This window comes from Leuciscus leuciscus (genome assembly GCF_965113295.1).
Source record: "Leuciscus leuciscus genome assembly, chromosome: 24".
NCBI classification, from domain to species: Eukaryota; Metazoa; Chordata; class Actinopteri; order Cypriniformes; family Leuciscidae; genus Leuciscus; species Leuciscus leuciscus.
The window spans coordinates 4634674-4659422 of NC_138723.1; the positions used below are offsets into that span (position 1 = coordinate 4634674).

Below are 24749 nucleotides of genomic sequence, written 5' to 3' on the forward strand. Positions count from 1 at the left end.
AACTGGGCCGGGACTATACAAAACTGAGCCTGGCTCTAGATTTCATCAGGCTGTGAGGGACAGAAGTACAGTGCATTGTACTGTCGGTTTAACAACATGCCAGTTGTTTTAAACACCATAAGTCTTTCTCTCACAAGCTTGAGTAAAATTCAATATAGTCCTGATATTAATGCTACAGTGAAATCACAATACAAATCAGCCTTAAAGTCTTCAAATGTGTGGCCAGCATTATGTGTCATTATGAGTCATGTTGCACTGAAATGATTATAGTTAGAGAACAAATAATTTAATTCTAAATGTAATGCTCACACTCATATTGAATTGATAAATGTTTTTTTATGTACAGTATGTGGGATAAATGAGATGCTTCTCCACTCAGTGTGATTGTTAACATGGTGATAATGAGCACAGAGACAGTTTGGCATCTCACGCCTGCTAACGAGAAACATGTCCGTTCACATGCATGCCGGTCATAGGTGGAGGAGAGTCATCAGGTTTAAATAGGCGGAGCACATTCCTTACACCAGGAACGTCACAGTACATACCGTACAGCGTTCACAGCTAACACTAATCACTGCCTGATTCACATATTCGTTCTCACGCCACATAGATCATGGATGAAGTGATTCACCTGGTGTAACTGTGTGTTTCCTGCACCAGGTGGAGCCGCTGAGCTCGTGTGGAGAAGAGGAGTTCCTGCTGCAGGCGTGCGGACAGACGGAGGCCACAGCGGATTACACTGAGCTCTTCACCTGACACACACACACACACACACACACACATGCACGCCGACGGGTCTGTTGTCCCGGGCCCAGAACTGGGCCCTCATTAAATTATGCAATAATTGAAAAAATTTTTTTTTTAAATAGGCCTATTTGTGGAAAAAATATGTAATATTTGAGTTACATAAAAGCTTTTCATTGGCTTTCTTCCTAATTGTCCTTGAAATAGTAGTCAAGACCCTCCCAGAAGAGCAAGGGAAAAGGAGAGATCTGGGCACAATATAAATGTCCCATCTAAGATTATCTCATCCCAGGCCTACACACACACACACACACACACACACACACTCATCAACTACTCTCACATCAATCAGAACAAGACACGATCATAACTCTGATTACAGTCAGGTTCACATTTCATAAACACCCCATTTTAAAAGTATTGAATTTAACTGAAAAGTATAAATCCGCAATTTTCCATCTAAATATATGAGCCTGTTCCTTTGTGTAGAACAGACTTTTTCCACTTCAGAAGCTGAGATGATGTTGTTGATTTACTAAATGCACTTCTTCATTTATTCTCAACTAACTCGCTGGTTCAGTTTACATCAAACCAACCGTCACAGGTGTGACCGGGAATGATGGACAGGGTGGAATCATAACTTTGATGGAACATGAACAGTTTATTCTTTTTTTATTCACAACAGATGTTTAAAACATTTTCTTTCTTTTTTTCGACACTTTATAATAAAAATGTTTGGCTGCGATATGAAAACATTTACTTGTATAACGTTCAACAGTTTTCCTGTAAAAAAGCAGCACATTTAGTTTTGCACTTTTGAAGTGAGTGGAAACATGATGAAGGAAACCATTAAAACACCCTCTTCTTAACGAGAACACTTGTACTGGATTGTTTGACGGTTTAACTATGCTGTTCATTTTATACTCTGAAATGCAAGTTCAAATATAGAAAGGTTACAATGTCACTTCAATTTAATGGTTTAAAAACACACAAGACCATAAAGACAGAAAAGTGACTCAAGATTTGGAATCTCACAAAAGTGTGCAAATTTAAGCTTCCCTTATTGTTGTGCACATACTTCATAAAGTGACATGAACTCACCCAGAATGCATCAGTACGCTCAGATTCAGCTGGACAATGACATCAGGAAATGTGCGCCTGTAACTCAGTCTAGAGACTTAAGCTTCCCTTTATGTATCCATTAATCACGCAGGTTATATTTCAGTACAGCGTTCACAACACTGTCACAGCGAGGACCGGGTCTAGAGCTTCGAGGTCACCTGACTTCATCTCGCTCTCGCTGGAAGCAACAGTGATGTTAGGCAGAATTCACTGGCGTTCAGGAGTGACCATCATCTGCTCATCACATGTAACACAAGCGTCTTCACTCCGCATTCAACTAAACCGCTTCAATCTCGATGAAATCATGACGATTATTGTGATTATAAAGACAAAAGAAAAAAAAAAGTTTTTTAAATGATCAAATCCCTGTTGAAATAGCTTGTCTTGAGCTAGTAAGAGCAGTTAAAAGCAATATGACAAATCTATAACTTGTTTCAAATGTCAAAACTTCGATGTTTGGTGCGTGTGCTCGTTTAGTAGGTCAATCCTTCCGGCACCAAGACTCGACTCCTGTGAAAGCTCGACGCGAGCGCGTCACATGACGAACTGTCCGAGCAGATTGGCCCCCCCGAGGAGGATGAGGAGGCCGTGGAAGAGCGCCGAGGGCCAGCGCAGCTCTCCTCTGCGTCTCAGAGACACCATGTGGATGAGAGAGGGAAGCACGAACACCAGAGCCAGGCCACAGATGGCCCCCGAATACCTGAGCGCAAACACAGCACAGTTCAAGAACACCGGTCCAACTGATCCTGTTAGCCAGTACTGCACTGCTCTTACCTGATGATGGAGCCAATGTTGGGGTAAAACCTGGCCGTCACAACTCCAGCTCCGACAACGAGGACGTTCAGCAGAAACACATGGAGGAAACTAGGAGTGGAGAAACGCGAATAGAGTAATCATGTAGACAGGCAAATCTTTAAGATCATTCATAAATATACAGTGTGTCTGTAATAATCAGGCAGTTCTGCTCATATGATTTCCAAGCATTGAGAGTATGATCATTTTCATGGGGTTTTGTAATGGTTTATGAGTGAGGCTGTGACGTAATGATGTTGCAGAACTGAACGAAGAGAAGCGCAACACACACACAACACGAGCTGAAGCGTCATGATCGGGCCATGAAACACCAGATGACTCGTGGAGTGTAGAAGTCTATATGTGTGTGCGTGCTTTCACAATTTTAATAACTTTTTAAATGCACACCGTTTTACAAATGTGAGTGGTTTGATGAGTGTGAAGATGAATATTTGCGATCAGTGGCAGACAGTCAAACTCAAATGCAACTAACACTCACAATCCATCTTTCAACTTGGACAAATGTCACATGATGTCATGAATAATGATGACACAGCACCTTCTTAAAGGATTAGGCCACTCAGTCTCAAATTAATAACTAATTTTGCTCTTAAAATTAAAAATGAACAGATCCTAATGTTGTTCGATAATGTGCAACACGCATCTCAAAAAATGTGTTTGAGTGTTTCATTACCCTTTGAAGGACATTAGGTGTGCTGATGGTTTCAGTGTTACTTTATACAAAGACTTTAGATATATAAAGACGGTCCACAACGAATGGGAGAAAGTGCAATGTACAATATGGCAGAATAAGTCCTACCTTCTAAATAAAAGAAGGGCTACGTCTGAAATCACATAATTCCCTATTATACAGTTGTGGTCAGAATTAATGGCAGCCCTGGTAAATATGATCAAAAATGGCTGTACAAAATAAATCTGCATTGTTTATCCTTTTGATCTTTCATTCAAAAAATTCGCAAAAATCAAACCTTTCATTGAAGTAAAATAATTGAAAGTATAAAATAAATGCTTTTCTTCAAAACACGTTGGCCATAATTATTGGCTCGCTGTTATTAAATACTTTTTGCAACGGCAACCTCCTTTTGGCAAGATAACAGCTCTGAGTCTTCTCCTGTAATGCCGGATGAGTTTGGAGAACACCTGACCAGAGATCAGAGATCATTCCTCCATACAGAATCTCTCCAGATCCTGCAGATTCCCAGATCCATGTTGGTGCTTCTCCACTTCAGTTCAGCCCACTCCTCCTCTATAGGGTTCAGCTCAGCCCACTCCTCCTCTATAGGGTCCACTCCTCCTCTATAGGGTTCAGTTCAGCACACTCCTCCTCTATAGGGTTCAGCTCAGCCCACTCCTCCTCTATAGGGTTCAGTTCAGCCACTCCTCCTCTATAGGGTCCACTCCTCCTCTATAGGGTTCAGTTCAGCACACTCCTCCTCTATAGGGTTCAGCTCAGCCCACTCCTCCTCTATAGGGTTCAGCTCAGCCCACTCCTCCTCTATAGGGTTCAGTTCAGCCACTCCTCCTCTATAGGGTTCAGTTCAGCCACTCCTCCTCTATAGGGTTCAGTTCAGCCACTCCTCCTCTATAGGGTTCAGTTCAGCCACTCCTCCTCTATAGGGTCCACTCCTCCTCTATAGGGTTCAGCTCAGCCCACTCCTCCTCTATAGGGTTCAGTTCAGCCACTCCTCCTCTATAGGGTTCAGTTCAGCCACTCTATAGGGTTCAGTTCAGCCACTCCTCCTCTATAGGGTTCAGTTCAGCCCACTCCTCCTCTATAGGGTTCAGTTCAGCCACTCCTCCTCTATAGGGTTCAGTTCAGCCACTCCTCCTCTATAGGGTCCACTCCTCCTCTATAGGGTTCAGTTCAGCCACTCCTCCTCTATAGGGTTCAGGTCAGCCCACTCCTCCTCTATAGGGTTCAGTTCAGCCACTCCTCCTCTATAGGGTTCAGCTCAGCCCACTCCTCCTCTATAGGGTTCAGTTCAGCCACTCCTCCTCTATAGGGTTCAGTTCAGCCACTCCTCCTCTATAGGGTCCACTCCTCCTCTATAGGGTTCAGTTCAGCCACTCCTCCTCTATAGGGTTCAGTTCAGCCACTCCTCCTCTATAGGGTTCAGTTCAGCCACTCCTCCTCTATAGGGTTCAGCTCAGCCCACTCCTCCTCTATAGGGTTCAGTTCAGCCACTCTATAGGGTTCAGTTCAGCCACTCCTCCTCTATAGGGTTCAGGTCAGCCCACTCCTCCTCTATAGGGTTCAGTTCAGCCACTCCTCCTCTATAGGGTTCAGCTCAGCCCACTCCTCCTCTATAGGGTTCAGTTCAGCCACTCCTCCTCTATAGGGTTCAGTTCAGCCACTCCTCCTCTATAGGGTCCACTCCTCCTCTATAGGGTTCAGTTCAGCCACTCCTCCTCTATAGGGTTCAGTTCAGCCACTCCTCCTCTATAGGGTTCAGTTCAGCCACTCCTCCTCTATAGGGTTCAGGTCAGCCCACTCCTCCTCTATAGGGTTCAGTTCAGCCACTCCTCCTCTATAGGGTTCAGCTCAGCCACTCCTCCTCTATAGGGTTCAGTTCAGCCACTCCTCCTCTATAGGGTTCAGGTCAGCCCACTCCTCCTCTATAGGGTTCAGGTCAGCCCACTCCTCCTCTATAGGGTTCAGTTCAGCCACTCCTCCTCTATAGGGTTCAGCTCAGCCCACTCCTCCTCTATAGGGTTCAGTTCAGCCACTCCTCCTCTATAGGGTTCAGCTCAGCCACTCCTCCTCTATAGGGTTCAGTTCAGCCACTCCTCCTCTATAGGGTTGGGTTTAGTTCAGCCACTCCTCCTCTATAGGGTTCAGCTCAGGGACTGGGACGGTCATGGCAGAAGCTTCTTTTTCTGCTCAGTGACACATTTCTGTGTTGATTTTGATGTTTGTTTTGGACCGTTGTCCTGATGGAAGATCTGACCACGGCCCATTATAAGATTTCTAGCAGAAGCCATCAGGTTTTGATTTTTGATCTGTTGGTATTTGCTAGAATGCATGATGCCATGTGTCTGAACAAGATGTCCAGGACCTCCAGCAGAAAAATAGGCCCACAGCATATAAGATCCAGCAGTATTTAACCGCAGGAATGGGGGACTTTTATCCCTGTTTGCTCCACACACATCTGATGAGTTTGCTGCTAAAAGCCCTTTTTCTGTTTCATCTGACCATAGAATCCCGTCGCTTCTGAAGATCCAGTCGTGTCTGACAACTGAATATGCTGGAGTTTATTTCTGGAGGAGGATTTTTCTTGAAACCCTCCCAAACAACATGAGGGGATGTAGGAGTTGTTTGATCTTTTTTTGGGGGGGCTTTCTGACCCCAAGACTCAACTAATCTCTGCAATTCTCCATCTGTGATCCTTGGAGAGTCTTTGGCCACTCAAACTTTCATCCTCACCATGCATTAAGACAATATAGACACACGTCCTCTTCCTGGCAGATTCGTAACATCTTTAGTTGATTGGAACTTCTTAATTATTGCCCTGATGGTCAAAATGGGGATTTTCAATTCTTTAGCTATTTTCTTACAGCCACTTTCTATTTTGTGAAGCTCAACAATCTTTTGCTGCACATCAGAACTATATTCTGTGGTTTTCCTAATTGTGATGGATGATTAAGGGAATTTGGCCTTTGTGTTTCCTCATATTCAAACTCCTGTGAAACAAGAAGTCATAGCTAGACACTTTCATGTTCCTAGTCACCCTGGTGTGCTAAATAACTATCCCCACTTTCAATTCTCTCAGGTTAGATTTTTGCACATTTTTTGAATGAAAGATCAAAAGTATAAACAATGCAGATTTATTTTTTACAGCCATTTTTTATCATATTTACCAGGGGTGCCATTAATTCTGACCACCACTGTATAGTAGGCGAAAAACAGTATGTGACAAAAGAAGTATGTCTGAATTCACAGTCAAAGAGTAGGAGAAAGTCCCTGATGACCTTCTACTTCCGGCGAGATTCTGAAGTATACGATTGACACTTTACTATCCCATGAGGCCACAGGAGAGGATTGTGAATGACAACGAAGCGTCACATGATAATGACATCATGGCGGATGTAGTACGACCAGATTGCAATCATACTTTATAGAACAGCATTGGCTGCTCTAGCCTGAAAAATAAGCTTTTTTAATGCTATTTGAGCATAAGAAACTACGATTATGCGGCAGTTCATGATGTCATGTAATTGATATTATGAAAGATGTTATTTAACTGTGAGTTCTGCAAGCATTGTCTGAGATTTCAGGATTCTCCCATTCAAATAGACAGGGCTTGGTCTTGGATGCCTGAGGCGTCTCAAATATGACCGGCGAGTCAACAGACTTTGCTTTATATCAGTTATTTGTTAAAGCCTGCTTGTTTACCATTCAAGAAAGTGGAAAAGTGGACCTTTTGACAATATTTTATATACATATAATGATATTTATGTATGAGCTCTGACAAGGATGATTTTTGTTCTCCCCTTATTTCATTGAGAGGAGCCAACATTTCATCCAGTCAGCCATGAGGACTCTCAGATGGAGAGTGTTCTGTGTGTTTCAGTGGACGTGTCATGCAGCTTTAGTGGTCATTTCACAATTATTTCAAGTAATTTGCTGTTTCGAAGCGATTGAAACTTGCTGAGGACATCTACTGGTTTAAAAAAAAAAGAAAAGAAAAAAAAGAGCAAAACTTTGTTCAAACACTTGTTCTGCAAAACAACTGCAAATCTGGTCTTTAAAGTGAAATTAAATATAATGTTACTTTCTAAGTGCCATAAACATGTTTGTAACAACACTTTTACAGACAGAATGCCAAGAACCTGTACCCTGGTAATCCAGAGTTCTCGCGAGAGCACAAGTTGAATTTGCTCAGCGAGTTACTCTGGTGTCGAGTAATGATGCTCATTAAATATGCCCCTCGATCGGAGCTGCACCAATCACATCGGGTTATCTGATATAGGCGGGCCAGAGACGAGATCATTAGTAAACATTGTAAGATGGCTATGGATGAACACCAGTTGTTTGAAACGGCTTTGGCCGCTACAATGAAAGATTTAGACTTTTTCTCTAAAACAGGAACAGAAGACGGCGCTCGAATCCTTCCTTTGCAAGAAGGGAGTTTTTGCTGTTTTGCCGACCGGATACGGCAAGAGTCTAATCTACCAGTTAGCTCTGCTGGAAGCTAAGCGATAACTTGTTGTGATTGGTCGTGATCCAATTGCGTGCAGTGAGATTTTCAAATGCATGCTTGGTGCCGCCCCTAGCGCTGGCCGATCTTCATTAGTCGAAGCCAGACCATTAATCTTTCAGATTTAGATCTGGATTTCCAGGCTAAAGAACCTGAACAATTCTACTCAAACGATCAAAACTCAAGATTTGAATACTGGTTTAAGGGTTTACTTGAGATTCATAACACGTCAACATCAAAGCGCTGACTTTTCAAAATGTTTCAAAAACAGTATGATGTAAAGTCAGGTGACCTGGTTACAAAGCACTGATTTGAAACAAAAGATTTCAAAGGCATCCATCACTAGCCACAGTTATTACTTATCACTATCTACGACTTGGTAACACTTTAGTTTAGGGTCCAATTCTCTCTATTAACTAGTTGCTTATTATCATGCATATTACTAGGATATTGTCAGTTTATTAGTACTTATAATGCTTTATTCTGCATGACCATATTCTACATCCCTTAATCCACCCAATATCTAAACTAGCAATAAGTAGTAATAAGGAGTTTATTGAGGCAAAAGTCGTAGTTAGTTAGTTAATCGTGAGCCTGTGTTATTATAGTGATCAGTGACCACAGTTCTTACTGACCCTGGGTAATGGTCCCCGAAGAGCTGTCCCATGAGCTGCACGCGCACCAGGTACCCGAGCAGCGGATACACCGTGGTCATCTGGAACAGGAGGAAGGTCCTCGCCACGAACACCAGGACATCACTGCTGGGAAAGTTATCCAGGAAGTTCTGCAATCGAGGAGACGACCGCGTCAAGATTAATGACTGCACTTCTACCGGCTGAACGTTTATGATGCTCCATCTGCAGGTCTTACCGGTTCGATGCACTCTTTAAACAGCGGTGGTGATGGGAAAGCAGCGAAGATCAGCACTCCCACATACAGGTACGTCAGTCCCACCAGCAGGTACGCCAGGGACAGATCCCGCACCTGAGAGCACACACACACACACTCAAATACAGTCTCACACCAATAACAGCGGTTAGAACAACAGGAAACGCATCATTAGCATTATACTACAATGAACTATAAAGACTTTATGATGATAATGATCAAATCAATGATTTAAAAAAACGGGACTGAAAGCGAGGCTGTGAGAGACAGACAGACAGACGTCTCTTCAGTGGGCTGTACTGTTATTTAATGTGTTTTTGGATTGTTCTGCTGATGAAACACTGCAAAAATAGCTTTACAAGAACACTAAGTAGTCAAAAAACTAAAGACAACATGATCTGTGGAAAATTATGAATGATCTCTGAGCTTTTTACAGTGAATGCCATTGAAAAGACCTGTTTTTCGTGTGAAAAAAACGTGTTTTTTCGTGTGCATTTTTCGTGGTCATGGCGCTGCTCTGAATAAGGTCTATATGATAATCAGCATGTGTGTAAATGAAACGTCTTCACTCTGAAACACACGGACAGCAGACTTTATGCTTCAGTTAAATCACAGCCTTTGATTTGATAAGATATAGTCGTGATTTCAGATTCATTTAAATTCATTGTTCAGGCCAATTTGATTATTTTAATGTTAGATTTCATTTAATTAATTATTAGGCTTTCTTCAGCTCGTGGACCCCCTGCGGTTCCTTCACGAACCCCGGTTTAGGAAACCCTGTTTTAGAGAATCTCAACGGTCCTAAATTTTCTTGGTAAAATGTTATCTGGGTATTCTTGAAAAGGTTTCGTGAGACTCACTCCAATATTTAAAAAAAGGAAATCTTCATGTTGCCATAATAAACATTTCCTGTTTACTCAGTGACTAGACAATGTGAAATGAAGTGTTATGACTACACTAATGTCCAAGAATCATTACATAGACAGAAAAATGGCTGACAGTGAGGTTATTTCTGTTCCTACTGACAGCTCAATCTCCACCACAATGACTCATCTCCTATTTCCCCTTTGTAGAAAGTTCAACGCTATGTCTTTTTAGCAACACTATCTGTCTCAGTCACTTTTGCACACAATGCACAAGTATAATGTATGGAATATGAATGTGCTGCGTGAGTAATCATGCAGTGATGATGACAGGTGGAGAACACTCACGTTGTTTTCTTGATGTCTGTTGCTCTTCATAAGCGTGATGACGCAGTTGTGAATGAAAAATGCTAATGTGAGAACTCCACTCAGCTGAACAAACAGAGATCTGAACTCTAAATCAAACCAGAGACAACCACACATTTCACATAAATCAGTACGTGCTTATTCACACCACCACAATTCCCTTTCACACGACTCAACTCATGGAAAAGAAAGGACAAATTAAATGCAGGTTTGCAAAACTTTTCGATCTTTGGATGCCCGATTTTGCACTTAAATTGGACATTTAATGTCATGCAAATTGTCCGGCAATCAAAAATTCTTGTTGTGTGAAAAGGGCTATTGGTTGTTTCAAAAGTTAAACAGCAAATGGGGTCAAAGTTAAATTAGCCTTCTGAAACTGTTAACGCTTCAACTACACAGCGCTGAGCTTGTGGCTTGATGCTGCGCTCTTTTGAGTTAAAAAGGGTAACAGAGCCGTGTAAAAAAAGGAAATGAATAAAGAACCATAGATATGCCTTCAAAATGTGTTCACAGGTGATTTCAAATCTTCTTTCTCAAGAAGTTGCAAAAAAAAGATTCCTTTACCTGGAACAAAAAACTGATTCGAATAATCGAACCAGTGGAACTCCAGGTGAAAGCCCAGTCGAATAGCTTTATACGTGACCAAAAAGATGAGATAGATCACCGATATAGTGCCTGTGAAAAACAATGAAAGCCTCTTTAGACAACAGGTTGACACTGCTGAAAACACAAGCTGCTGTTCATATCACCACTGGCAAGATTATTCCATTTCAATAGACCAGAAAGTCAAGAACCGTCCTGTGATAATGACCTGTAATATGTAGATTTTGAGAGTCTTTCTCTGCTCGGTCTTCTTGACCAAAGCAACTGACCCAGTTCAACATTTAACCTCTCCAAGTATTTTCACATCACATCTCTGCTACTCTAACTCACCATCCCAGATCAGATCCAAGTCCAAAATACTTGTCTGGAGTGCAAGATCATTAATAAACTAGTACCCCCAACATCCAGTCTATACTAATACACACATGACAGACTAATATAGCAAAACTTATTACACCCTCAATTCCTAGTGGATGTGCATCTGCCAAATGCCTTGATGTCTAAATGTCTTTCTTGCCTAAAAAACAATTTTTTCATGAAACATTAGCCCTCTAGCTGGGAAAATAAAGGTCATACCTAGGAACGTGAACCTGGCGAAGAAGGAGGCGGAGCGGAAGTTGAGCAGCGGCAGCAGCAGAGCGATGAGGTAAAACGGGATGGTGTTGGTTTTACTCCACCAGAGGTCAAACACAAGACCTGTGCTGTTCTCACTCGATGCATCGTTCAGGAGAGAGCTGCTGTTCCTGTGTGGGCCTACATCTGGATACGGGCATATCACTAGTGCGAGAGAAACACACCTTCTCATTTTGAATGAATGACATGAAATGCAGCTTCAATAGCCAAATGAGCATGTCTAAACATCTCTAATCATCCCAAAAGTGGACCAGTGTTAAAACCTATATGTTTCAGGCAAATCAGCTCTAAAGTTATAAGTAGATTTTTTTTTTTAAAAGATAAAATTTCATTTTCATTTCAGTAGATACTTGCTTTTTGTGATCTCCATGATCACATTTGTTATAGTGTCACACAAATGGTTTGGAATATCAAAAATATAGTGAATAATTTTAGTGAGGCCATGTCTGAAAATTTAACGGTGCAAAGAACGGTCAAAATTTGTAAGAGGATTGGCAAAAACCTTCTCTAGGCAATATGGCTGACGGACTCATGATTCATGCATAACTTCCCAACCACTCAATGGTGCCGTCTCAAAATTACTTAGTATTTCAGGGCATCGTTCCAAAGACACTTACCAAGTTTTGTTAAAAACAAAACAAAAAAACAATCAAACCATTTAACCCTGGGTATTATTCGAGGAATCCAAAGAGACCAGGCTCACGTCTTCAAACCAATTACTACTACTAATAATAATCATAATAAATCACGATGACGACTCACCTCTATCTGTTCCATTTGTGCCAAAAATATCTGATGAGCTGACATTGTGAACATAGTCTGTGGATGCAAAATATACAAGCAGTTTTACAGATCTTCCTAGAAAACATCAACATCCCATCAGCTAAAGGACAGCAGAAAAACACGAGGAATGGTGGGGACATCTATCACTTACTGTAAATAAATTTCCCTGTATTGAACAGGAAGTTGGACATGAGAACCCAGTAGACCACCATTGCACCAATCAGTGACACCAGAGAGAAGATGAGGCTCGACCATTTTCCAAATGCCCCAAAGTAATATTTACACACGTCAGGAAACTCCCAGTCTGAGGTATCCATATAAGCTGCAAAGACAGAGCTGCACATTACACGGAATAATCCCTGTAAACCTGACATATGGAATAAATCAGGAAAATCCCATTTTTTTAAATGGAGCATTAGGCCTATATAGAACATCTAGGCAAAGAATCCTAAAAGAAAAATAGTGTTTGTTGTGGAGTATAATATTTGATACATCTGGCATTTATGGCTCATATAGTATGATATAGTGAGAATATAGAGCTCAAACTTGAAGAGACCCAAACAGAGCAAAAATATGCAATTTGGATCAGATGCTGATATTTATATGGTCAAAAAATGTAGATGAAATTTTGATAGCTTGGAATCATCAAGATCTTTAGAAGAGCAGACTACTGACATACAATGCGTATAAATATCAGTTGTCACACTTAATTTGCCAAAAAATTTTATTTAGTGTTATGACCAAAGCTCTGTAGTTTTAAAACATAATGCAATGACTGAGAGATGAACAAATAAACATTCCTCAAAAGCCTGATGTAAAATGAAGTTGCTTCAGTCCAGTGTGTGCAGGGTTGCCAGGTTAGCGTAACAAACCCAGCCCAATTGCTATTCAAAACCCACCCAATCAAGGCCAAAACTTGCCCAGGCACAATCCAGGGGGTAAAAACAAAGTTTTGCAAAGTTCTGATAATGTTGATAATTTAGAGGCCATATATATATATGATAAAGTAGGCTTTATAGGGTTAAACTCCTGATAAACCTACCTAATAATGGAAATACTGCAGAATGCAGGGTTACACAATTTAAAGGGATAGTTCACTTATGAATTTAAATTCTGGCATCATTTATTCATCCTCATGTCGTTCCAAACCCGTAAGGCTTTCGTTCATCTTCAGAACACAAATGAAGATTTTTGATGAAATCTGAGAGCTTTCTGTCCCTCCATTGACAGCTACGCAACTTCCACTTTGATGCTTCAGATCGTAAGAGATCATAAAACTAATCCATATGAATTGAACCGTTTAGTCCAAAATTTCTCATTGTTTTATATGATGTACAGATGGAATTTAGGCTTTTATTCACATATAAACATTGATCAACTCACACATCAGTTGTTTTCAAGCATGTTTTCTTGACGTACGAGATACGATGAGGTCCATTCTCGTGTTACGCAGCACGTTTGAGCTTCTTCAAGAACCAATGAGGTTTATCCTCATGTTACGCAGCACGTTTGAGCTTCTTCAAGAACCAATGAGGTTTATCCTCATGTTACGCAGCACGTTTGAGCTTCTTCAAGAACCAATGAGGTCCATTCTCGTGTTACGCAGCACGTTTGAGCTTCTTCAAGAACCAATGAGGTTTATCCTCATGTTACGCAGCACGTTTGAGCTTCTTCAAGAACCAATGAGGTCCATTCTCGTGTTACGCAGCACGTTTGAGCTTCTGTGAGAACCAATGAGGTTCATTCTTGGGTTACGCAGCACGTTTGAGCTTCAGCAAGAACCAATGAGGTCCATTCTTGGGTTACGCAGCACGTTTGAGCTTCTGTAAGAACCAATGAGGTTCATTCTCGAGTTACGCAGCACGTTTGAGCTTCAGCAAGAACCAATGAGGTCCATTCTCGTGTTACGCAGCACGTTTGAGCTTCTGTGAGAACCAATGAGGTTCATTCTTGGGTTACGCAGCACGTTTGAGCTTCAGCAAGAACCAATGAGGTCCATTCTCGTGTTACGCAGCACGTTTGAGCTTCTGTGAGAACCAATGAGGTTCATTCTTGGGTTACGCAGCACGTTTGAGCTTCTGTGAGAACCAATGAGGTTCATTCTTGGGTTACGCAGCACGTTTGAGCTTCAGCAAGAACCAATGAGGTCCATTCTCGTGTTACGCAGCACGTTTGAGCTTCAGCAAGAACCAATGAGGTCCATTCTCGTGTTACGCAGCACGTTTGAGCTTCAGCAAGAACCAATGAGGTCCATTCTCGTGTTACGCAGCACGTTTGAGCTTCAGCAAGAACCAATGAGGTCCATTCTCGTGTTACGCAACACATTTGAGCTTCAGCAAGAACCAATGAGGTCCATTCTCGTGTTACGCAGCACGTTTGAGCTTCAGCAAGAACCAATGAGGTCCATTCTCTTGTTACGCAGCACGTTTGAGCTTCTTCAAGAACCAATGAGGTCCATTCTCGTGTTATGCAGCACATTTGAGCTTCAGCAAGAACCAATGAGGTCCATTCTCGTGTTACGCAGCACGTTTGAGCTTCAGCAAGAACCAATGAGGTCCATTCTCGTGTTACGCAACACATTTGAGCTTCAGCAAGATCCAATGAGGTTCATTCTCGGGTTACGCAGCATGTTTGAGCTTCTGTAAGAACCAATGAGGTTCATTCTCGAGTTACGCAGCACGTTTGAGCTTCAGCAAGAACCAATGAGGTCCATTCTCGTGTTACGCGACACATTTGAGCTTCAGCAAGAACCAATGAGGTCCATTCTCGTGTTACGCAGCACGTTTGAGCTTCAGCAAGAACCAATGAGGTCCATTCTCTTGTTACGCAGCACGTTTGAGCTTCTTCAAGAACCAATGAGGTCCATTCTCGTGTTACGCAGCATGTTTGAGCTTCTTCAAGAACCAATGAGGTCCATTCTCTTGTTACGCAGCACGTTTGAGCTTCTTCAAGAACCAATGAGGTCCATTCTCTTGTTACGCAGCACGTTTGAGCTTCTTCAAGAACCAATGAGGTCCATTCTCTTATTACGCAGCACGTTTGAGCTTCAGCAAGAACCAATGAGGTCCATTCTCTTGTTACGCAGCACGTTTGAGCTTCTTCAAGAACCAATGAGGTCCATTCTCGTGTTACGCAACACATTTGAGCTTCAGCAAGAACCAATGAGGTCCATTCTCGTGTTACGCAACACATTTGAGCTTCAGCAAGAACCAATGAGGTCCATTCTCTTGTTACGCAGCACATTTGAGCATCTTCAAGAACCAATGAGGTCCATTCTCGTGTTACGCAGCACATTTGAGCTTCAGCAAGAACCAATGAGGTCCATTCTCTTGTTACGCAGCACGTTTGAGCTTCAGCAAGAACCAATGAGGTCCATTCTCTTGTTACGCAGCACGTTTGAGCTTCTTCAAGAACCAATGAGGTCCATTTTCGTGTTACGCAGCACGTTTGAGCTTCTTCAAGAACCAATGAGGTCCATTTTCGTGTTACGCAGCACGTTTGAGCTTCAGCAAGAACCAATGAGGTCCATTTTCGTGTTACGCAGCACGTTTGAGCTTCAGCAAGAACAAGTGAGGTCCATTCTTGTGTTACGCAACACATTTGAGCTTCAGCAAGAACCAATGAGGTCCATTCTCGTGTTACGCAGCACGTTTGAGCTTCAGCAAGAACCAATGAGGTCCATTCTCTTGTTACGCAGCATGTTTGAACTTCTTCAAGAACCAATGAGGTCCATTTTCATGTTAAGCAGCACGTTTGAGCTTCAGCAAGAACAAGTGAGGTCCATTCTTGTGTTACGCAACACATTTGAGATTCAGCAAGAACCAATGAGGTTCATTCTCGTGTTACGCAGCACGTTTGAGCTTCAGCAAGAACCAATGAGGTCCATTCTCTTGTTACGCAGCACATTTGAGCTTCAGCAAGAACCAATGAGGTCCATTCTCTTGTTACGCAGCATGTTTGAGCTTCTTGAAGAACCAGTGAGGTCCATTTTCGTGTTAAGCAGCACGTTTGAGCTTCAGCAAGAACAAGTGAGGTCCATTCTCGTGTTACGCAGCACGTTTGAGCTTCAGCAAGAACAAGTGAGGTCCATTCTCGTGTTACGCAACACATTTGAGCTTCAGCAAGAACCAGTGAGGTCCATTCTCGTGTTACGCAGCACGTTTGAGCTTCAGGAAGAACCAATGAAGTTCATTCTCGTATTACGCAGCACGTTTGAACTTCTTCAAGAACCAATGAGGTCCATTCTCGTGTTACGCAACACATTTGAGCTTCAGCAAGAACCAGTGAGGTCCATTCTCGTGTTACGCAACACGTTTGAGCTTCTTCAAGAACCAATGAGGTTCATTCTCGTGTTACGCAGCACATTTGAGCTTCAGCAAGAACCAATGAGGTCCATTCTCGTGTTACGCCGCACGTTTGAGCTTCAGCAAGAACCAATGAGGTCCGTTTGAGCTTTTGCAAGAACCAATGAGGTCCATTCTCGTGTTACGCAGCACGTTTGAGCTTCAGCAAGAACCAATGAGGTCCATTCTCGTGTTACGCAGCACGTTTGAGCTTCTTCAAGAACCAATGAGGTCCATTCTCGTGTTACGCAGCATGTTTGAACTTCTTCAAGAACCAATGAGGTCCATTTTCATGTTAAGCAGCACGTTTGAGCTTCAGCAAGAACAAGTGAGGTCCATTCTTGTGTTACGCAACACATTTGAGATTCAGCAAGAACCAATGAGGTTCATTCTCGTGTTACGCAGCACGTTTGAGCTTCAGCAAGAACCAATGAGGTCCATTCTCTTGTTACGCAGCACATTTGAGCTTCAGCAAGAACCAATGAGGTCCATTCTCTTGTTACGCAGCATGTTTGAGCTTCTTGAAGAACCAGTGAGGTCCATTTTCGTGTTAAGCAGCACGTTTGAGCTTCAGCAAGAACAAGTGAGGTCCATTCTCGTGTTACGCAGCACGTTTGAGCTTCAGCAAGAACAAGTGAGGTCCATTCTCGTGTTACGCAACACATTTGAGCTTCAGCAAGAACCAGTGAGGTCCATTCTCGTGTTACGCAGCACGTTTGAGCTTCAGGAAGAACCAATGAAGTTCATTCTCGTATTACGCAGCACGTTTGAACTTCTTCAAGAACCAATGAGGTCCATTCTCGTGTTACGCAACACATTTGAGCTTCAGCAAGAACCAGTGAGGTCCATTCTCGTGTTACGCAACACGTTTGAGCTTCTTCAAGAACCAATGAGGTTCATTCTCGTGTTACGCAGCACATTTGAGCTTCAGCAAGAACCAATGAGGTCCATTCTCGTGTTACGCCGCACGTTTGAGCTTCAGCAAGAACCAATGAGGTCCGTTTGAGCTTTTGCAAGAACCAATGAGGTCCATTCTCGTGTTACGCAGCACGTTTGAGCTTCAGCAAGAACCAATGAGGTCCATTCTCGTGTTACGCAGCACGTTTGAGCTTCTTCAAGAACCAATGAGGTCCATTCTCGTGTTACGCAGCACATTTGAGCTTCTTCAAGAACCAATGAGGTCCGTTTGAGCTTTTGCAATTCAAGAACCAATGAGGTCCGTTTGAGCTTTTGCAAGAACCAATGAGGTCCATTCTCATGTTACGCAACACATTTGAGCTTCAGCAAGAACCAATGAGGTCCATTCTCGTGTTACGCAGCACGTTTGAGCTTCAGCCAGAACCAATGAGGTCTGTTTGAGCTTTTGCAAGAACCAATGAGGTCCATTCTCGTGTTACGCAACACATTTGAGCTTCAGCAAGAACAAATGAGGTCCATTCTCGTGTTACGCAATACATTTGAGCTTCTTCAAGAACCAATGGGGTTCATTCTCCTGTTTTTAGGGTCATAGGGTCATAATGGTTCTCAATGCACAGTAATATGAGAATGATAAAATGATATTATTAACTTTATGATATATTAACCTATATTCATTTCAATTCAATTAACAATTATTTGTATAGCGCTTTTCACAATACATATTGTTTCAAAGCAGCTTTACAGAAAGTGCATGTCTACATTACAATTTAGAGTGATCTATAATCAGAGGTGAACGTCCAAGTTATGCATTTCAGAAATGTACATATACAAATCACACAGTTAGCTAATAATTATAAATGTAAACAATGTATTAATTGATGTATTAATGAAGTAATGAATGAATACATCAGGATATATAGAAAAAATTGAAAAGATGAGCCTTTTGTATTGCGGGTGTAAAAATGTGAAAGAATGGCTGTTTATTTGAGTGAAGTCATGTGGTTGGCTTACGTATGGACTTTGTGGACTTTAATACTCTGTAGCAGCAGTAAAGCGTCAGCAGGCCCATGAGAACTATGATGATGATGCCCAGAGTGAAACCAGCCTAAAAGACAGCCAGAAATTATTTATCTTCATAATAACCTGCAGTGAGTGAAATAAATACTGTACACACACAAAAAAAGTTAACTTACTTGTTTTATTCCCCATGGTATACTTAATATAGATGTTCCCATCATAGTGTTCCATATGGCAAAGCTGTGAATATTTAACAAGACAAGTATCGCTTAGTTTTCTGATTGGTTGTCTATTAGTAATCAACCAGACATAACATTCTGGCTGCGTTTAGCTTTGGCATTCATGACTTCATGACTGGGTGTGAAGAGCACTGCATTAAAAGCCTTTTTGAGATTGGTCTTACATTGTGACAATGCTGGGGTTTTTGGCAGTACTGTCGCCTCCCTGAACTTTGAACGCTGTTCCCAGTGGACTGTAGACATAGATGTCCTCAAGAGAAGGAATCACATGGTCTGGCGGTGCCTGAGGAAGATAAGGTGCATAAACAAATGCATTACATCACAGTACAGGACTAGATCACAGACTGCAGGAGTCCCCAAACAACTGATGCACTGTCCTAAAATACAGCTGGAAGAGAAGTTCATGGTTGAAGACCGTGCTAATCTGGTTTTAGAAATGCATCCTCCACAAAACAAACCAGGATAAACAAAAAAGGAAAATCAAAGCCACTGGAAAATGTAATTATACACCAATTCAAAACAGCATAAATATCAGTGAAATGAGGCAGGATAAAGAGGATGTAGTCCTCAGACAACAGCACAGAGATCCACAGTCGAACTGACAGACTAACAATTACCATTAACAACTCAATCCTCTGTTCTGTTAGTCACAGTGCAAGCTTACGGGTAAAACTGAAATTCTGCCATCGTTTTCTCACTCATGTCGATCCAAACCTGTATAATATGCTGTATAAAAAAAATGACGAGTGCGAGTACACAATGACTGGATTTAAATTTTTGGGTAAACTATCCCTTTAAATCATTGTAAACCAATATTGGAAAAGGGTAGAATGAATGAATGAATGAATGAATGAAAGACATTCTAAATATATTATTTACAATTGTGTTGAATACTTTATCTTAAATTCTCTTTTCATTTGTATTTTAAGGTGGTCTGATTGAACCCATAAGCTCTCATTTCACACAAAGGAAGACTATTGCGTTGGTGTGTGTATTTGACAAAAGTTGTTTTAATATATTCTTCATTCTAAAGCCGCAGTCCTTTGACTGTTGATCTGTGGATTTGTGAGGTTAAAATCCAATAGAAATCCATGCGATTGTGAATTTCACGAGGTGAGCGGAAAACTTTCCCACGCAGGTTTTGTAATGTGGATGTGTTGTGGTGACCAACGGGAAGTGTGAAAGTGACTTCTGTGTGAGCTGCGCTTCATACATCACTACACTACTGACAACAGACAATGGACCTTTTTGCCCACAAAAAAAAGTTTTGCAGAAAGCACTGCAAAACAGTAGCGCTGCACTACGCTACTTCTGATGTCACAAGTCCATCATGGATAGATGCACTTTTATCATGGATAGATGCACTTTTATGATGGATAGATGCACTTTTATCACGGATAGATGCACTTTTATCATGGATAGATGCACTTTTATCATGGATAGATGCACTTTTATCATGGATAGACGCACTTTTATCATGGATAGATGCACTTTTATCACGGATAGATGCACTTTTATCATGGATAGATGCACTTTTATCATGGATAGACGCACTTTTATCATGGATAGATGCACTTTTATCATGGATAGATGCACTTTTATCATGGATAGATGCACTTTTATCACGGATAGATGCACTTTTATCATGGATAGATGCACTTTTATCATGGATAGACGCACTTTTATCATAGATAGATGCACTTTTATGATGGATAGATGCACTTTTATCACGGATAGATGCACTTTTATCATGGATAGATGCACTTTTATCATGGATAGATGCACTTTTATCATGGATAGACGCACTTTTATCATGGATAGATGCACTTTTATCACGGATAGATGCACTTTTATCATGGATAGATGCACTTTTATCATGGATAGACGCACTTTTATCATGGATAGATGCACTTTTATCATGGATAGATGCACTTTTATCATGGATAGATGCACTTTTATCATGGATAGATGCACTTTTATGATGGATAGATGCACTTTTATCATGGATAGATGCACTTTTATCATGGATAGATGCACTTTTATCATGGATAGACGCACTTTTATCACGGATAGATGCACTTTTATCACGGATAGATGCACTTTTATCACGGATAGATAGATGCACTTTTATCATGGATAGACGCACTTTTATCATGAATAGATGCACTTTTATCATGGATAGATGCACTTTTATCATGGATAGATGCACTTTTATCATGGATAGATGCACTTCAAAACAGAAACGGCCATTCACTGCTATTATAAAATTTGGAAGAGCCAGGACATTTATTAATATAACTCCGATTGTGTTCGTCTGAAAGAAGAAAGTCATATACACCTAGGATGACTTGAGGGTAAGTAAATCATGGGGTAATGTTAATTTTTGGGTGAACTATCCCTTTAATAAACCTCATAAACCTGTTGTTGCTATTGTCATGTTTGTGCTCACACAGAACAGCCCTTGTGAAGCCTGTGCTGGTGTTGGTAGTGAGATGTGGATGGTGACCCACCAGCAGTCGGTCTGAGGAGCCGGTGAGACGGCTGTAGTAGTTGACTCTGCTGCTCAGCACCGCAGCTTCAGCAGAAACCCTCTCCTGGGCCAACGAGTCCTCCACGATGTTCCTCGGCTCCACATGGAACGGCCTAAAGGACAGAGAAGCACACAGGGTTCAGGAGCCTCTCGGAGTGAGAAAGCTGATCTACAGTAGGACGCTGCTCCGCACACATGTCTGGGAAGAGCTGTTACTGTACACTGGGCATTAGTGCAGGGCTGACGAGAACAGGATTGGGCAGCGTCCCTGCATTAGTGTGTTGAGTGATACTGTGTAAATGAGCTAATGTAATCCACACACACGCTCTTAAGCAGCACTAGGGGGTTATTGTTCTGAAGCACACTGCACACAGCGCTGCATCTTAGACATTGATTGTGAAATACCAGACTGAGTTAATTCAATCCTGCCGGTATTGCTAATTAGTTCTGGAAGGAAACCTAAATAGTTTAGTTAAGGGTCAGAGAGAGGGTGGAAAGTATTCATGAATAAACTAAATTATGGAATTTTGGTGGATACACTCTCACTCACTCTCTCACACTCACTCTCGCACGCACTCACTCTCTCTCGCACACACTCACTCTCTCTCGCACACACTCACTCTCTCTCTCTCGCACACACACTCACTCTCGCACACACACTCACTCTCGCACACACACTCACTCTCGCACACTCTCGCACACACACTCACTCTCGCACACACACTCACTCTCGCACACACACTCACTCTCGCACACACACTCACTCTCGCACACACACTCACTCTCACAGTCTCACACTCACTCTCACAGTCTCACACTCACTCTCACAGTCTCACACTCACTCTCACAGTCTCACACTCACTCTCACACTCTCACACTCACTCTCACACTCTCACACTCACTCTCACACTCTCACACTCACACTCACTCTCACTCTCACTCTCACTCTCACTCTCACTCTCACTCTCACACTCACACTCACTCTCACTCTCACTCTCACACTCACTCTCACTCTCACACTCACTCTCACACTCACTCTCACACTCACTCTCACACTCACTCTCACTCTAATTATAATTTAGTATGTTTATTAACCCATTTCCCTCGTGGGGAACCGCTGGCTGGTCACCACAATGTAGGTGATCTCAGGTTTCACTATCCTTGTGGGGACATTTGGTTACACAATGTAATATAAACCTGTACACACACACTAACACACACACACTCACACACAGTACCTCCTCTGTTTGGGGTCCAGTGAATCAGTGTAATACTCCCCAGCTCGCACTGATCCCAGTAACGGTTTGCTGTCCTCATCCATGATGCTGAGCTTCGATTAAGCCGTCATCACCTGTACAGACGGACACACAGAAGAGATCTGAGACGCTTCAGCAAGAAAGATGATTTCCTCCTCTAAATCACCGCACTAACAGCAGAAGACCTTCCAGAGGAGGACGAAACTTCAAGATCAATGTCCTGTGTCAAAGGGTAGACATGACACTTCAGACTCTGCACACACAGATGACTGGATAAGACATGATGACACATGATGAGACGTGATGAGGCATGTCACACACACACTCTAAAGCGTCACACAGATTCCTGTCCTGTGAGTAACATGGACACATCCGGCAGGACACTGGCACTCACAGCCCCTGACAAGAACTTCTATGTACAGTTATATTATCTTCACCTTTTATTAAAAATGTGTTCAAGATTTTGTAAGCATAATGCGTAGTTGTTGCATAAATAGTTTTATTTGTGATAACGCAACTTAATTTTTGGCCAGGCTGTCATACAAAGAAATTATGAACAAGAGAGAACCAATGAAATATTAATGATTGATTGTGTTTGATAAGGTTTATTGTTTTTCTATGCATTTTCTTTGCATAGTAAAATAAAACATGTAGTTTGACTATTTTTTGCCAAATAATTTTGTCAGATAAATACCATAACCAATTAAGTTTAGTGTTTTTTTTTTTCTTCACATTTAAACTAGGCTACTTAATAAAAAAAATCATCATATTTTGATCGTTTAATCAAACGACAAATGAATTAGATAGGTGTGTGTGCATGTGTGTGTGTGTGTGTGTGTGTGTGTGTGTGTGTGTGTGTGTGTGTGTGTGTGTGTGTGTGTGTGTGTGTGTGTGTGTGTGTGTCATCCACATGATCATCCACATATTCAGCACACAGAAGCAAAGTTATTCAGAAACAGCAAATCTAATCATCACTAAATCCTGTAAACACGCAATGTAAGTAGATTACGTTTCCTGTTGTTTGTGGTCTGGACAAACAAAACATGTTCTGTCAAAAGAGCATTAATGCTCTTAATTCTTTTACTTCTGCATATAATCACCATTCACTGATAAAGCTGAAGCTCATAATATCATCTCTGCTGTATGAAGACACTTCTGAAAGTCACCTGACATCATCAGGTGTTATTATATGAGCCCTGCAGCTGCTATGGGGAAAACACATTCATATCCAATGTCCAATAGTGAAATTTGTCTATTCTCAGTTTAAGACACCTGCAATTTCTCTACAATAATATGATAGGTAAACCATAGCACGAATGTGGATGTGTGAGTCCATCATTTTAAGACCCGCCATTAATATGCGTTTACCCTATAACGAGCGAAACAGATTAACACATCATTCATGCGAGCATTACAGCATACACTAACATGCCTTTACATCAGCACAATCTGTCAGAAACAACACTGTTAGGATGTGGCTATCTGTTTACATATCCCCACACGCTTCAGTGAATATCGCTTGTTGCTTTACTTTTTAAATATAAGCTCATCTAAAAAGAAAGTTTGAATAATAAACTCACCAAAACCAGACAAACCGACAATCTGCTGAGCCCAATGTTTTGAGAAGGAAACTGAGTGTTTAAACGGCACATGCCTGTCAGATGACGTATGGGATTAGTAGTGCGGATGTCACGGATACAAAGCGCATGTGGAACGTGAGAGAGAACTCAGACAACTACATTACCCACAATTCCTCAGCGGGCGGCAGTGCACGCGCGATGGAAGCTGTTCTGAGAACAGATGCAAATGTGTCCTTTTAATATAAAGTTATTAAAAAAAAAACTAACATTTGATATTGAGTTCCTAAAATCTTTAATCAGCAAAGAGTCCCATTTATTTATTTTATACAGTTTTTTTTCTATTATGTTAAAATTAAAATGTTTATATTAAGCGTTATAATCTTTTTGTAATAGTGTTGCTGTTGGTATTAGAAATGACTCAAGCTCTTACATAATTATGAGAGTTCAAGTGTGTATAATAGAGGCCCCAGGGCAGTGTGGTCCTCAGAATACGTCTATGGGGCTCAAGATCACTTAAAAACAAATATAAAAACAATAAGCTAAGACAACAAAAAATCCAGATATTTCTTATTTTTAATTCACCCCATCAACATCATATAATTACAGGGGTATTTTATAAAAATACGTTTTTCTAGTTATGCCAAACTCATATTTTATTGGTATAAATTGATTAGAAATGTATATTTAAAATCCTCAGTAAATCTGAAACTGGAAAAACCGTGAGGCCGTGGCTCCTGAAGGGCCATATAGTGTTCCCAGACCAGAACACACTCCAGCTTAATACAGTAGCCTCAGACACACTGTATATTCATTAAGTTATGGACAGGTAGTTATGATTTGTGCCAGTCTTTTG

The 24749-nt window shown here is 41.5% G+C and overlaps 3 protein-coding genes across 9 annotated transcripts in view; 2 read left to right on the forward strand and 1 right to left on the reverse strand.

Moving 5' to 3' along the window:
- The window catches only part of sh2d4a (SH2 domain containing 4A), a 74244-nt gene extending 72625 nt beyond the window's left edge, over positions 1-1619 (forward strand). For all 6 annotated transcript variants that reach the window (XM_082157354.1, XM_082157353.1, XM_082157355.1 and 3 more), the window contains one exon: positions 661-1619. In XM_082157354.1, the coding sequence (XP_082013480.1) occupies positions 661-756 (96 nt within the window). In that variant the 3' untranslated portion in view covers positions 757-1619. The remainder of the gene's footprint in view (positions 1-660) is intronic.
- slc38a9 (solute carrier family 38 member 9) lies at positions 1386-24001 on the reverse strand. 2 transcript variants are annotated; one of them, XM_082157350.1, is made up of 15 exons: positions 23897-24001; positions 22299-22411; positions 21041-21173; positions 18695-18813; positions 18468-18531; positions 18286-18379; positions 12165-12335; positions 11993-12049; positions 11174-11374; positions 10559-10669; positions 9977-10083; positions 8748-8861; positions 8513-8661; positions 2641-2730; positions 1386-2566 (listed from the first exon to the last, which is right to left on the reverse strand). In XM_082157350.1, exons 2-15 carry the CDS (start codon positions 22379-22381, stop codon positions 2401-2403), a joined length of 1659 nt encoding a protein of 552 aa, XP_082013476.1. In that variant the 5' UTR covers positions 22382-22411; positions 23897-24001; the 3' UTR covers positions 1386-2400. The 2 variants fall into 2 exon arrangements, with proteins under 2 accessions (XP_082013476.1, XP_082013477.1); XM_082157351.1 differs by having other exon boundaries at positions 22299-22536; positions 23897-23950.
- Positions 12343-15974, forward strand: LOC309488831 (uncharacterized protein; the record flags this gene model as incomplete). The annotated part of the gene is made up of 3 exons (XM_082157247.1): positions 12343-13445; positions 14160-15852; positions 15966-15974. The coding sequence occupies exons 2-3, from the start codon at positions 14665-14667 to the stop codon at positions 15972-15974; spliced, it is 1197 nt and encodes a 398-aa protein (XP_082013373.1). The 5' UTR covers positions 12343-13445; positions 14160-14664.
- Positions 24002-24749: the final 748 nt, after the last annotated feature.